General features: G+C 44.0%; 1 protein-coding gene across 1 annotated transcript in view; it reads right to left on the reverse strand.

Moving 5' to 3' along the window:
* Positions 1–14,598, reverse strand: part of kat6a (K(lysine) acetyltransferase 6A) — a 128,622-nt gene that overhangs the window by 56,272 nt on the left and 57,752 nt on the right. Inside the window, exons 2-3 of the mRNA XM_055662298.1 lie at positions 5,564–5,672; positions 348–463 (exon numbers count right to left, since the gene is read on the reverse strand). Coding sequence (XP_055518273.1) covers positions 348–463; positions 5,564–5,672 — 225 coding nt within the window. The remainder of the gene's footprint in view (positions 1–347; positions 464–5,563; positions 5,673–14,598) is intronic.

The raw sequence follows: 14,598 nt of genomic DNA on the forward strand, positions 1-14,598 counted from the left end.
TCTTAAATATAGCCAATGAACTGGCCTCAACTACCCTCTGTGGCAGAGAGTTCCAGAGACTCACCACTCTCTGTGTGAAAAAAGTTCTCCTCATCTCGGTTTTAAAGGATTTCCCCCTTATCCTTAAGTTGTGACCCCTTGTCCTGGACTTCCCCAACATCGGGAACAATCTTCCTGCATCTAGCCTGTGCCTCTAGTAGTATCTAGTAGTGACAGATTATACTGGACTAAAAAAAAAACCCCTGAAGGATGTAACAAACCGTTCCAGCACTGTAGCTGCATGATCCACAGGTTTTTTTGGTACAAATATAATACATTTCTATCACGTGGATTGAAGAGCAACTTACAGCATTTTTCCCCTGGTCCCGGCAGGTGCTACATGTCTTGCATTCAATACACTGCCATCGTAAGGCCTTCACACGAGTCGTTAGTTCCGAAGAGAACTTCAAACAGGACGGGTGACCTGGAAACATAGCGCAGGATGAAGGTGAATCTCCCGACCAGACATGAATAGCCTTCATTCACATGGATACACATCAACATGGGCGGCACGGTGACACAGCTGTACAGTTGCTGGCTTGCAGCGATGGAGATCCGGGTTCGATCCCGACCACGGGCGCTGTCTGCACCGAGTTTGTACTTTCTCCCCGTGACCGCGTGTGTTTTTCTCCGAAATCTTCGGTTTCCTCCCACACTCCAAAGGCGTACAGGTTAGTAGGGTGTTTAAGAAGGAACTGCAGATGTTGGAAAATCGAAGGTACACAAAAAAGCTGGAGAAACTCGGCGGGTGCAGCAGCATCTATGGAGGGAAGGAAAAAGGCAACGTTTCGGGCCGAAACCCTTCTGCAGACTGAAGAGGGTTTCAGCCCAAAACGTTGCCTTTTTCCTTCACTCCATAGATGCTGCTGCACCCGCTGAGTTTCTCCAGGTTACTAGGGTACTTGGCTTGGTATAAGTGTAAATTGTCCCCATTGTGCGTTGGATAGTTTAAATGTGCGGGGATTGCTGGTCGGCCTGGACTCGTGGGACGAAGGAAGGGCCTCTTTCCGCACTGTATCTCTAAACTAACACAATTCATTCAGGAATAGGATTTTAGCTTGTTTTGCTGCCTGGCATCAAACTGCCTTGAAATATCAATTCAAAAAAGAATGGCACAGAACAGAAAGGAAGAAAACTTGAAGCGTTGACAAAATGCTGGAGAAACTCAGCGGGTGCAGCAGCATTTCTGGAGCGAAGGAAATAGGCAACGTTTCAGGCCGAAACCCTTCTTCAGACTGAAGGAAATAGGCAACGTTTCGGGCTGAAACCCTTCTTCAGACTGAAGGAAATAGGCAACGTTTTGGGCCGAAACCCTTCTTCAGACTGAAGGAAATAGGCAACGTTTCTGGGCCGAAACCCTTCTTCAGACTGAAGGAAATAGGCAACGTTTCGGGCCGAAACCCTTCTTCAGACTGAAGGAAATAGGCAACGTTTCGGGCCGAAACCCCTCTTCAGACTGAAGGAAATAGGCAACGTTTCGGGCCGAAACCCTTCCGGGTTTCGGCCCGAAACGTTGCCTATTTCCTTCGCTCCATAGATGCTGCTGCACCCGCTGAGTTTCTCCAGCACTTTTGTCTACCTTCGATTTTCCAGCATCCGCAGTTCCTTCTTAAACACAAAATCTTGAAGTGTGATACCCTGATGTTTAATTTTCCCCGTGTAATTACCCCTCAATTTTGAAATGACAAATTCTTGTGAATGTAGGCACTATTTATATTAACACAAGTCTCCTGGTGTAGCTCACATATAGACTGGGCTCTGCACCACGGCAATTGGTTTGTCTCTTCAAGAGCCTAGCACCACAGCATTCAAGTGACCTAAACATAAAATGCCAAGTAACTGTAACTGCTTATAAACCATTGCAAGGAGTGCAGTTGTACACACTGATAGGTTCCAGGTCATTGATTAGTCACCTTCATTTTTTTTTAAGGCTGTTTACAACTGCAATCAAGTGTGACAAATGTGTGCTGGATACTTGTGATCTTCTGCGGTTTTACTCAGTGGGTTAGTGTACATGCTACAAGCAAACTAACACATTAGCTGGGCAGCCTATGATTTATTGCAACTGAAATTAGGTTTCAATTGCCAAACAGAGAGAGAGAGATTTTTTACAACATGGTATTCTTTCATGAATTATGGATCTCACTGACATTTATTATCCATCCCAAATAGTGCATTTTCTGGTTGGTTTTTTTTAATGATTTTGCACACATTTTAACCTGAAGTCAGCAGTAATTATTGTGCTTAATTATGAACCAAATTACACGCTTGCCTTTTCCGTGGGAAGGTTCCAAAAAAAGTCAATTGGAAGAGAGCTCTGGGTATTGTATAGGGTGTAAGTTAAAGTACTAAAGAGCAATGGGTGTTTAAATTATGTCTTGATGCTTTGGGGGTAAAGATCTAATGGCAAAGAGCTGATGAAACGTGGAGGCCCGGAAAAGAATCAAGTGTTCTGGTGACTGAGATTTAGATGTCAAAATACTGGGCAGGGAGGGTGGGAATTACCTTTGGGAATAAACCCTGGGAGAAGACGATGCAGGAAGATTGCAGGAATGCACTGCGGCTGAGATTTGGTTCCGCATGGATTTCTTTCAGTAAGACACAAAGGAATAGGCAACACGTGGTTTTCCAGGAGAATGATACGAGCTAATGTGAGGCTTTACCATCGATGAGACATCGGCTGCCTGAATGACGAACCATGCCTCTTCCATTGAGAAGCAGAGAAAACTACCTCCATGTTATTTGTACAACTGTGACCAAATATTTAAAGGTTGCAATTACAGTCTAAATTAATTAATTTTGGAACACAAAGCTAAAACACAAAGTACTGTTCCATTAAATGAAATGTTCCAAAGCAGAAATCTTTGATCATCAACAACAGAAGTGCAGGGCTTGATTTGGGATCTTCTTTAGGGAGCAACATCTTAATCTGAATTAAAGATATACCAGTCACCACGATTGAAGTTGAATATTATTTCACGAGCAAAAAAAAATATTTCTGGTTTAAAGAGATAATTGTTTGCAAAACAGAACTATCTCAGGGCTGGAAGCTGAATCTCAAAAGCTGCAGATGCATGTCCAACAGTTGAAATGTGGTTCTCCGAATAGATTTGAAGCTACTCCATGCACTCAGGGGACTGCATTATGAGATGCAGGCAATGCACACACTTAGCTACTCCATGCAAAGCATGCGCTCAGAACAAGAGAACTGCATTATGAGATGCAGGCATTTTACATCTATCTACACTTTCCAGTTGCTAAATTTACTGATTTTATTTAATACCTGGTTAATGCAACCATTCAGCAACCACATCTGGGTGTAACAGGCAAAACTGCTCATATATTGTATCTAAGATTCAGGAGTTTGGAGGTGAGTTTGTTTGGGACTGTGACGTTGAAGGTGGATCTATAGTCTGACTGGAGAGCACACATTTTCACTACATCTCGGAACATAGGACAAAAATAACCTAATACACATAGAGGCAATGTTATTGTCCGAGTTAAAGATTACCCCTGTGTTCTAAACACTACCACACTTAGTTACTATAACTATTTAAATATTTTATCTCCTTTAAATTCAATTCACTTGGTTTCCTTGAAGAGATGCATACCAGGTCTCAGGGTATTAGCCTGTCTTATCTAATGTTACCCAAATCCATGCCAACCTTGCTGTTTTTGTCTCTGCCTTTGACATTCAGGATTCCTTACTCTACCTGTCCAAATGCCGTCCCACATTGGCATTCAATCACCTTGCCTCCATTATGAGTTTCCAACCAACATCTCAAAGATCTATTCGGGTCACCACTTATGCAGCAGCAACATAAACTGGACATTTTGATGCCCTTTCCAATTGTCATTCGCAGCCTTTGGCCAGTTCAGCTTACTAACTGAAAATTAGTGCTTTGAAAACCTTTATGTCTCATCTACAAACTTGAAAATGATTCTATGTAGTGGCAGAGAGACTGTTCTTGAGATAGGAAAGTAGAAGGTGGATGCATTTGATGCATTTCGTTGTCTCTTTACTGTACATTGTACACTGACAATGACAATTAAATTGAATCTGAATCTGAATCTGAGAAGTAAAACATAAGTCGTGGAAATTTCATTCTTTTTCGACTATCTCAAATGCTGGATCATCATTTGAGGAGAAGAACAACAAGAGTAGGCTGAACTTCAGAGGGGAATAGTTGCCTGTGCCTTTTGGACTAAATCGAAACACATTCGGAAAACAGGACCTTCTAAGCTCGACTAAATGGTATGGAATGTATGCAGATCCCGAGTGATTATTGCGTGAAGTTTTTATTAGTTAGTTAAATAAGATGTACAGTTGACTCGTCTGGACTATGAATGGTTTTAAATGAGAAGTGGCGGTCAAGCTTGCTAAACAGGTCTTCAGCAGCAGAAACCAGATAACATCAACATGACTAAAACCTAATATTTGAGTCACTGCTGATACTCATGCAGGACATGAAAACAGAGAAACAAATGGGAGATAGCTAAAGGAAAGGAGAACATACAATAAAACAAATTAAGTTGTTAAAGAGAGCAGGAAAGTCAGGGACAGTAAGAAATAGAATGGATGAAAGCAAGTGAGACAAGAGATAAATACCAAGGGCAAAGAAGCACGAATGAGAGAGAGGACACAGAATGAGAAAAGTGGATATGGAAAACCCTTGTCCCACGGTACGAGTTCATTCCAAGAGTTCTCCCGAGTTTGCCCTGATTCGAACTCGGAAATTTACGGTAATGGCCGCTCGTCGGTACTCGGGGCTCTCGTGGCCATTTTTCAACATCTTCACGCGTCTTCCCGAGTACCTGCCGTTAGCGCTGAGACGTCCCCGAGCTCCAACGTACCCGCTACGTTCATTCTCCGTGCTTACCACAAGTTTGATTTTTTTTTAAACTCGGGAGAGCTCTTGTAATGAACTCGCACCGTGGGACAGGGCAATAAAGAATTGTGAGATCAGACCAAAAATATTGAAAGATCGGGTGCAAAGGAATAATGGAAAGAAATTGAAAGTGAAAATTGAGACAAACCCAAGAACTTAAAGAAAAATAGAAATGTTAGTTAAACAGTCGGCAACAAACCATACCAAATGCCACTTTAATGAGCAGGATTTTGAAGCATTTTGCATAATGTGCTTGTCATCTGGCATGAGTAAAAACAATAATTAAATTTGTAATTTCTTTCCCTGGCTCTTGAGGTTTGAAGTTAGCTGCCCTTTAGTGGAGGTCAGGCAATCAATCATTTATCATAATGCCTATTCTGGACTCCAGGCACCAGCAGAACAGGAAGACGGAGAGTCAGAGTGCATTTGTTGCTCTTCACGTTCACTTTCACCCCAGAGCTATGTGATGCAACACACTGGGTTCTCAGCATCATTAAAACAGAGCCAGAGAAACCGCATGCAGAACCTTCAACCCCCAAAAGATCCCTTTGTCAAGGGCTTTCAAACTTTCAAGACTCACTCAGTAGCATGGAGAAGATTGAAATATTATCAACATTTTTGTAAAGAATACATACCGCTATTACCACAGTCTGCACAGGAAATGAGTTCCTCGCGCTTCTTCTCTCGATTCTGCTCCTTTGTTCCCAGACAAAATCCACAGATTGGAATTGGTTCTGCACGGGGCTATTGGCGGAAGAAAACAGATGTTTTAAACTCATCAACATTGTCCGCACATTTACCGTTAGCGCGGATGGAGCACAATCCCCGGGTTTCAAGATGAACTAAAACGTTGCCAGCTAGCCCAACGACTCAACAAGAATCCACGTTGCATTTGCTTTGGGGGCAACCCCTACACTGTGACAGTTGGCTGGAGATCTGGATGGTCCGTCAAGTGAGACAAGAAACTGTTCTTTAACATCAACGGCCCACCCCTGTCCCCCTCACTCCTCCTCCCCCCCCCCATCGCAGAGTGTCAAAATGAAGATTAAAACCAAAAGCAGCATCTCAAAGGTAACGTTTCAGTCAATTTTCAATAAACTATCTTTTGTTGTGTACTTAATTTCCGAGGACTCTCCATTAAGATGAAAAGTAATTCAAAGAACCATTTTGTCTGTGCAAACCGTTAAAAAAAAATAACGCCAAGTTGACTTTATAAAAACACGAGATCCAACAGCATGAGAAGGGGGCATCGTGCCTTGTCAATGGCGGATGGCAGTTTATTTGATGGACATTGACAGTAAATTAGAAACCAGTTTCACACTGGCATCTGACAGACAAGAAGTTGTAATAAAAATCTATTCCAGCCATCCTGCAGGCTTCAAACCCCAATGTTTGATTACAAATCGGGAAATCGAGCACTTCAGAGACAAATAATTCAGAGAAGCTTAGTCAACAGAGGAAAGTTTTACCAGTGCACCCATCTGGCTTTTCAACCAATACGAAGAAATATCAATACTCATCTACCTGCCTGCTCAATGATAATGATAATCACCTGTAAATTTGACAACATTTTGACGCTGTACTTTTAACCTAACAAAAACAAATCAAAGTGCTTCAGAGGAACATTAAGAAAAAATATTGTGCTCTTCTCTGTGCATCTACAGGGACGGTTTAAGAATTTGCAATCTTAGAACATAAGACACTGAAGTGTGATGTTATTGTAATAAAGACCGAGAATGCCGAGAAGAAACAGCAGGTCAGGGGAGTGTAATACAGAACTAATTGTCTCAAATCATCCATCTGATTTTCTGCACAATTTATTGCATCTGCAGTTTTATTTTTGCCTTTGGCATAATAATATTGTTATTTGAAACAAAACACTTTTGAGAAAATGTTAACACTGGTGGGAACAACTTGGAAGAGGTGCGAGGCATCACTCAGCAGACAGCTTTGGCACCTTTCGCATCCCCTGTTGAAAGAGGCTTCATGTTTCATTCAGCCAGTAGAACCACCAAAACAGCCCCACATGACAGCCATTTATTGCATAACTGCAAGTTAAAGAATCTTGTTTTATGCAGTGCAAATTCTTGTCTCGGGGTGATCCAAAGCTCCGTGCAGCCACTGAAGTACTTTTAAAGCACTGTTTAATGAAAGAAATGCGGCAGTAAATGTTCAAGATTACCAAACACCGCAAGCAGCTAGGCAGGTAGAAACAAAGAACTGCGGATGCTGGTTTAAACCAAAGATAGACACAAAAAGCTGGAGTAACTCAGCGGGTCAGGTAACATCTCCGGAGAAATGAATAAATGATGTTTCGTGTTGTGACCCTTCTGTAGACTGAAGAAGAGTCTCGACTCAACTTATTCCTCTTCTCCAGAGATGGTGCCTGACCCGCTGAGTTACTCCAGATTTTTTGTGTCTATAAGATTTACTCCAGATTTTTTCTATCTCTGACATGCTCCACACTCAAAGTGTTGGAGTGAACAGATAACAGCGGGTCAGGTAGCAAGGAAAGATCTGGCGGAAAAAAGAATTTAAAGACTCATTCCAATGGGTCGAGATATTCACCTTCTGTCACTTCCCCAAGAGCAATCCCAAACTCACTTAATTCCTGGAGACATTCACCTGTCCTATTTAGTTCAATCCCCAATCTCTTGAGACCCACCTGCAGTGCTGGTATGTTTGCCCATAGCAAGAGGATTTGACATAGGAGAGGGAGGTTCTACTGCAGTTGTACTCTTGGTGCCACCTGGAGTATGCGTGCAGGTTTGGTCTCCAAATCTGAGGAAGTTATTGAAGAGGGAGTGCAGAGAAGGTTCACCAGACTGGGATGTCAGGACTGTCTTATGAAGAAAGACTGGATAGACTTGGTTTATACTCTCTAGAGGAGATGCATCATAGAAACTTACAAAATCTTAAGGGGTTGGACAGGCTAGATGCAAAGATTCTTCCCGATGTGAAGAGGACGGGGTCAAATAGGGGGGAATCCTTAAAACCGAGATGAGAAGAACTTTTTTCACCACACAGAGAGTGGTGAATCTCTGGAACTCTCTGCCACAGAGGGTAGTTGAGGCCAGTTCATTGGCTATATTTAAGAGGGAGTTAGATGTGGCCCTTGATCAGAGGGTATCATACGGGATACTGAGTTGGATGATCAGCCATGATCATATTGAATGGCGGTGCAGGCTCGAAGGGCCGAATCCACCTAATTTCTATGTTTCTATGTTAAGGGTAATTAAAAGTAGGAAACCTTTGCTTTAAACCTTCCAAGAAACCGGAGCACCTGGGGAAACCCGCATGGTCACAGGGGAAAATACGACTGGATCCCTGGACCCGTGAGGCAGTAGCACTGCCCGTTGCACTGCGGTGTTGCCAACATCCACATGAAAGGACAGAGGCCCTCAACTTAGTGCAGAGTTCCAGAAAGGTGGGATGTGAAGTTCCCTACATAATTACATTGCAATAATACATTTAAGTTGCGCAGCACAGAAATAAGCCCGCCTATTCATTCTAACCTTTTTGCCCATCCATACTAATGCCACCTGCCTGCATTAGGACCACACTCTGCCTTGTCTACTTGAGTGTATGTCTTTGATCTCCTTTTATAATTCCTTTCCCACCTCCCTCTATTGTTGGTCTGTGCACTAACTGCTATCCTTCCTCACTGAGTCCATCTGTTTCCGAATGCTGTCATTGATCAAAGATGGTCTGTCGTTTTCTATCTGCTCATCCAGTTACCTTTTAGCTAGCTAGCCTTATCGTTCGTCCAATCTGCTTCACCGTCTACCTCATAGCTGTGGGGGCTTTGCTGATGTACACACTGACCCGTGTACTAAAAGGACAGCAGATTTACAGCACAGACATGTAAAGCTGGTTGTGGCAGGAGGGAAATGCACTTAAATCAAAAAGGTTTTAAATCATAATGAAATTGCAAGAAAAGTGTAGTGGCCAACTTAATCACCCGATCTGAACCCAATTGAGCATGCCTTTTATATGGTGAAGAGAAAACTGAAGGGGACTAGCCCCCAAAACAAGCATAAGCTAAAGATGGCTGCAATACAGGCCTGGCAGAGCATCACCAGAGAAGACACCCAGCAACTGGTGATGTCCGTGAATCGCAGACTTTAAGCAGTCATTGCATGCAAAGGATATGCAACAAAATACTAAACATGACTACTCTCATCCACATGACATTGCTGTGTCCCAAACATTATGGTGCCCTAAAATGGGGGACTATGTATAAATACTACTGCAATTTCTACATAGTGAAAGCAAAATGTATAAAAATGGCCTTTATTAAAATTTAACAATGTGCACTTTAATCTCAAATTATGGAGTACAGAGGCAAATAAATAAATGATGGGTCTTTGTTCCAAACATTATGGAGGGCAACGCACACACACGTGCACACACACGCACATGCGCATACACACATGTGCACATCCACACGCGTGCATACACGCACATGCGCATACACACACACGTGCACATACACACACACGTGCACACACACACACACACGTGCACATACACACACACACACACACGTGCGCATACACACACACACACATGCGCGCACACACACACACACGTGCACACACACACACGTGCACACACACACGCGCACACACACACACGTGCGCACACACACACGTGCGCACACACACACACACGTGCACACACACGTGCACACACACACACGTGCGCACACACACACACGTGCACACACACACGCACACACACACACGTGCACACACACACACACGTGCACACACACACACGTGCGCACACACACACACGTGCACACACACACACACACACATGCACACACACACGCATACACACACACACACACACACACACACGTGTGCGCACACACACACGTGCACACACACACGTGCACACACACACACGTGCGCACACACACACGTGCGCACACACACACACGTGCACACACACACACGTGCACTCACACACACACGTACACACACACGTGCACACACACACGTGCACACACACACACACACGTGCACATGCACACACACACACACAAGGGGTCTAAATACTGTTGTGTTGCCCCTACATAACAAGCATAATATTAATTTGAATATATTCAAATATCTTAAACAACTCCAGATCATGGTTAATCTCAGTAATGTATGTTATAATTAATACTAAAGAGCTTGTCTCTGACCTCGGTTTCCACACACACTGCCACACACCTAAACGATGGCAATAGTTTTCTGGGGAGAGATTTATGACTTTTGAAGGGGCAGGAAATCCAAAGGCAAAATAAAATGTCATTAAATTTGCGTAACAGCACCGAGAACTGATTGCAGCCTCCCTGGCTGCTGGGTAACAGACACTACCTCACGCTGTTCCATTATAAACAGCAGGTGGTGAAGTTTCAGACCAGTCTGAGAGCTGCTGCCCAGCTGCCCCCAACCACGTTGCCCAAAGTATTTGAGTGGCTGAAGGGGGAGAGAGAGAGAGAGGGAGAGAAAGAGAGAGGGGGAGGGGGGGGAGGGGGGAAGAGAGGGAGAGGGAAAAAGAGAGGAAGAGAAAGAGGGAGAGATTCAGCAATCCAGAAAGAATGCAAGCACCTTGGACAAAAAAACGAATCTGACGGTGCTCTTTACCACCATCTTTTGCAATCGAGAATATGAGCAATTTATGTTGAAAAAGGTGCTGCTCAGAACGTTATTCCCTTTTTTTTTACACACACGTCGCAAGGCAGCTTCTTGTGATATGCCACATGGTGCCGAAACTCCACCACTAGAGGTCACCAACTGCAGTTGCACGGTCGACTAGGCCAGTGATTTTCAGCACAGATTCGAGCATTTCCATCCAGAAATCAGAGGGAAAGCACAGGGAGGAGGTCTGTAAGCCCACTGTGCACGTGCTGGCACTTTGAAAGAGCAATCATATCCAGCCTCACCCGACAATGCATAATCACCGGTGTGGTTCGAGATTGGCTGGCTAATAGGAGGCAGAGAATAGACACAAATGAGTCTTTTTCGCGTTGGCGAGATGTCACAAGCAGTGAGGCACTGGGATTGGGACTGGGGGCATCAACATTTTTCAAACAAATATGAATCACTTGGATGAAGGGACAGAGGATGTGGTTGCGAATTTGGCTGATAACACTAGGATAGGTTGAAAATGAGCTGTAAGGGGGTGTGAGAAGACTGCCACAGGATATAGATAGGTTAGAAGATACACAAAATGCTGGAGAAACTCAGCGGGACAGGCAGCATCTCTGGAGAGAAGGAATGGGTAACGTTTCGGGTCGAGACCCTTCAGCAGACATCTATTTTCTATGTTTCTATAAGGCAGGCACGAGATATTGGTTGGGGACGATCAGCCATAATCACAATGAACGGCGGCGCTGGCTCGAAGGGTCGAATGGCCTCCTGCTGCACCCATTTTCTATGTTTCTATGAACGGTGTGGTGTCATAGAGCTCGGAGATACAGAAAGGTGTTCTAGTGAGTGGCTCGCAAACGGCTATTTGAATATTATCATTTATTGCGACAGGTAGCATCTCTGGTGAGAAGATGCCCGTCCCATTGAGTTACTCCAGCATTTTGTGTCTATCTCTGGTGTAAACCAGCATCTGCAGTTCCTTGCGACACATTCTCATTTACTGAGCAGGGTTGAAATATAAAAGCAGGGAGGCTATAGTTAAATAAGGCAGATGGATTCAAGAGCAGGGAGGTTGGTCCATCAGGCAAACCCCCCCCCCCCCGCTGGGCACTTTCCCTTGCAACCATAAGAGACTCTACACTTGTCGCTTTACCTCCCCCCCTCGACTACATTCAAGGACCCAAGCAGCCACTCCAGGTGTGACAGAGGTTCACCTGCATCTCCTCCAACCTCATCTATTGCATCAGCTGCTCTAGATGTCAGCTGATCTACATCGGTGAGACCAAACGTAGGCTTGGCGATCGTTTCGCCGAACACCTCCGCTCGGTCCGCATTAACCAACCTGATCTCCCGGTGGCTCAGCACTTCAACTCCCCGTCCCATTCCCAATCCGACCTTTCTGTCCTGGACCTCCTCCGTGGCCAGAGTGAGCACCACGGGAAATTGGAGGAGCAGCACCTCGTATTCCGCTTGGGCAGTCTGCACCCTAGCGACATAAACATTGAAATTTCCACTTTCCGGTAGCCCTTGCTGTCTCCACCCCTTCCTCAGCTCTCCCTCAGCCCTCGGGCTCCTCCTCTTCCTTTTTCCTTTCTTCTCCCCACCCTACATCAGTCTGAAGAAGGGTTTCGGCCCGAAACGTTGCCTATTTCTTTCGTTCCATAGATGCTGCTGCACCCGCTGAGTTTCTCCAGCACTTTTGTCTACCTTTGATTTTCCAGCATCTGCAGTTCCTTCTTAAACACAAGAAGACATGGACTTCATTCAGCAGGTGCGGGGATGAAAGCTATCAACCAATTTATTCTGTTACATGGCACACTCAAACTGTATATTCCTCCACATCAGACAAGTGCCGCTGCAGGTTTATTAAAAATGGCACAAGTTGTCTATGAAATTGCTTTCTTTATTGCAGAAAATAAAGGCCAATCTTCTCTGTAGAAGCTGCATTTATGACAGTGCATTATGCAATTACCATGTGAAGTAGGCATTGTCATCTTCACCAGCAACAGGGCTCCCTCCCTCCAGTCTAGCTGCAGGGCATATTACCGAAGCAGGCTGCAGTCAGATTACACTCTGTGCTGAAGGCAGGGGCAGGATGGATCCACAGGAAGCTGACATCCTGACCTCTCTGGCTTAGGGATCAGAGCACTCTAACCCGTGGCAATAACAATCTACTTAAACTGTATGGTCTCGGAGTCAGTAATCCCTGGATACATGGACTAGTTCTAGCGCTCAGAAAGAATCATCTCTCCAGGCCTTTTACCCAGTGGTGCGACTTGCATTTGAAATCCAAATCAAATCAAGCGTTGACTCCTGACTGATGTCACTGAGAACCACTTCATGGAGCAAGTGCAGACAGTTAACAAATATACCCCATTTCACAAGTTCATAAGTCACAGCAGCAGAATTAGGCCATGTGGCCCTTCGAGATTTCTAAAATCAGAGTGGATTACTTCAGTGAATCATAGCAATGTGTGAGGCAGCAGATTTAGTGCAATCTTTACAAAACAAACTAACAACATTCATCCCTTAAAGGCAGTCGCTACCATTGGTCTTTCTTCTCTGCAGCTGTGTTGAAACACCTCACCCACCGATTAGGCCTGATCTTGAGTGGTGGACAGCAACATTATGAAGCTCTTTTGAAGCGGAACATCAAACGGTGCGAATAAAGTTCGCCAAGAAACTTAGTTATTTGACATCCTTTTATAGACAATAAACAATAGGTGCAGGAGTAGGCCATTCGGCCCTTCGAGCTAGCACCGCAATCAAAGTATGTCTTTTCATTCAAAGTATGTCCTAAAATGCTTTAAAAAGAGGACTTCATTGGATGGAAGGTGCGGGCACTGTTGTACTGGAGGAAAGAGCAGCTAACTTGCATACAGCAACCTCCCACACACACCGCGCTAATAATCAGAAAATCTGAAATGAAAGGGGAATCATTTTTGATTATGACTCTTTGTGTTGGTGTTTTAAATAGTTGCATGGGGATTTTCATGATAGGACTATCAGAGCCTGTACTTAACATACCATCCAAAAGAATCCACCTTTGGCACCTTCCTCACCGACAAATTAAAATGAAAACTTCAAACGCTGCAAATCTGAAATAAAGTTAGAGAATGTTGAAAATAGCATGTCAGATAGCATCTGGGTGTGGAATGAAACACAGTTAATGTCTCAGGGTTTCAGGTCAAAGACAAAGGGTCTTGACCTGCTGAGTGCTTCCAATATTTTATGTTTTCACTACTGTACTGAAATACATTCATAAATCATACGAGCAGAATCAGGCCATTTGGCCCATCAAGTCTGTTCCATCATTCAATCGTGGCTGATCTATCTTTCCTTCTCAACGCCAATCTACTGCCTTTTCCCCATAACCCTTGACACCCTTACTGATCAAGAATCTGTCAATCTTCACCTTAAAAGTACCCAATGACTTGGCCTCCACAGCCATCTGTGTCAATGAATCCCACAAATTCACCATTCTCTGACTAAAGGAATTCCTCAACTCCTTTCTGAAGGTGTGTCCTTTATGGCCTAGATTTTTGTGCTCGAATAGGGACCCATCCTCCTGACTCGAGAGGAGAAAATGCTATCCCTACGCCTCAGCTAATACTAAGAATTACAGTGCTATAAGTAATAAATACAAATCCAAAATGGGGAATTAGACGGATCTCTGGGTTCCAAAAGGTGACCAAAAAATAGATTGTTTATGTTTATGGAAGATTAAAATCATTTTGAGTCCCTGCATGAAATTGTATAATCTGGTAGAATTCTCCCAACTAAAAAAAATGTTTTCAACCATGAAAACTTCTTTTCTCTTGTTCAGAATCCTGTTACCAAGAATTTAAAGATGGCATAGAATAACTGACAGACCATGTCTGAGGATTCACAAATTTGATAAAAAACTGTTGGAAATGAAGCACATTTAAGTTAGCGCATGCATCTCCTGTGGTTGCAGGGGAAAGTACATGGGGAGGGGGTGGTTTGGGTGGGAAGGGGTGAGTTAACCAAGAAGTTGCGGAGGG

The sequence above is a fragment of the Leucoraja erinacea genome, chromosome 35 (genome assembly GCF_028641065.1).
Source record: "Leucoraja erinacea ecotype New England chromosome 35, Leri_hhj_1, whole genome shotgun sequence".
Taxonomy (NCBI): Eukaryota; Metazoa; Chordata; class Chondrichthyes; order Rajiformes; family Rajidae; genus Leucoraja; species Leucoraja erinaceus.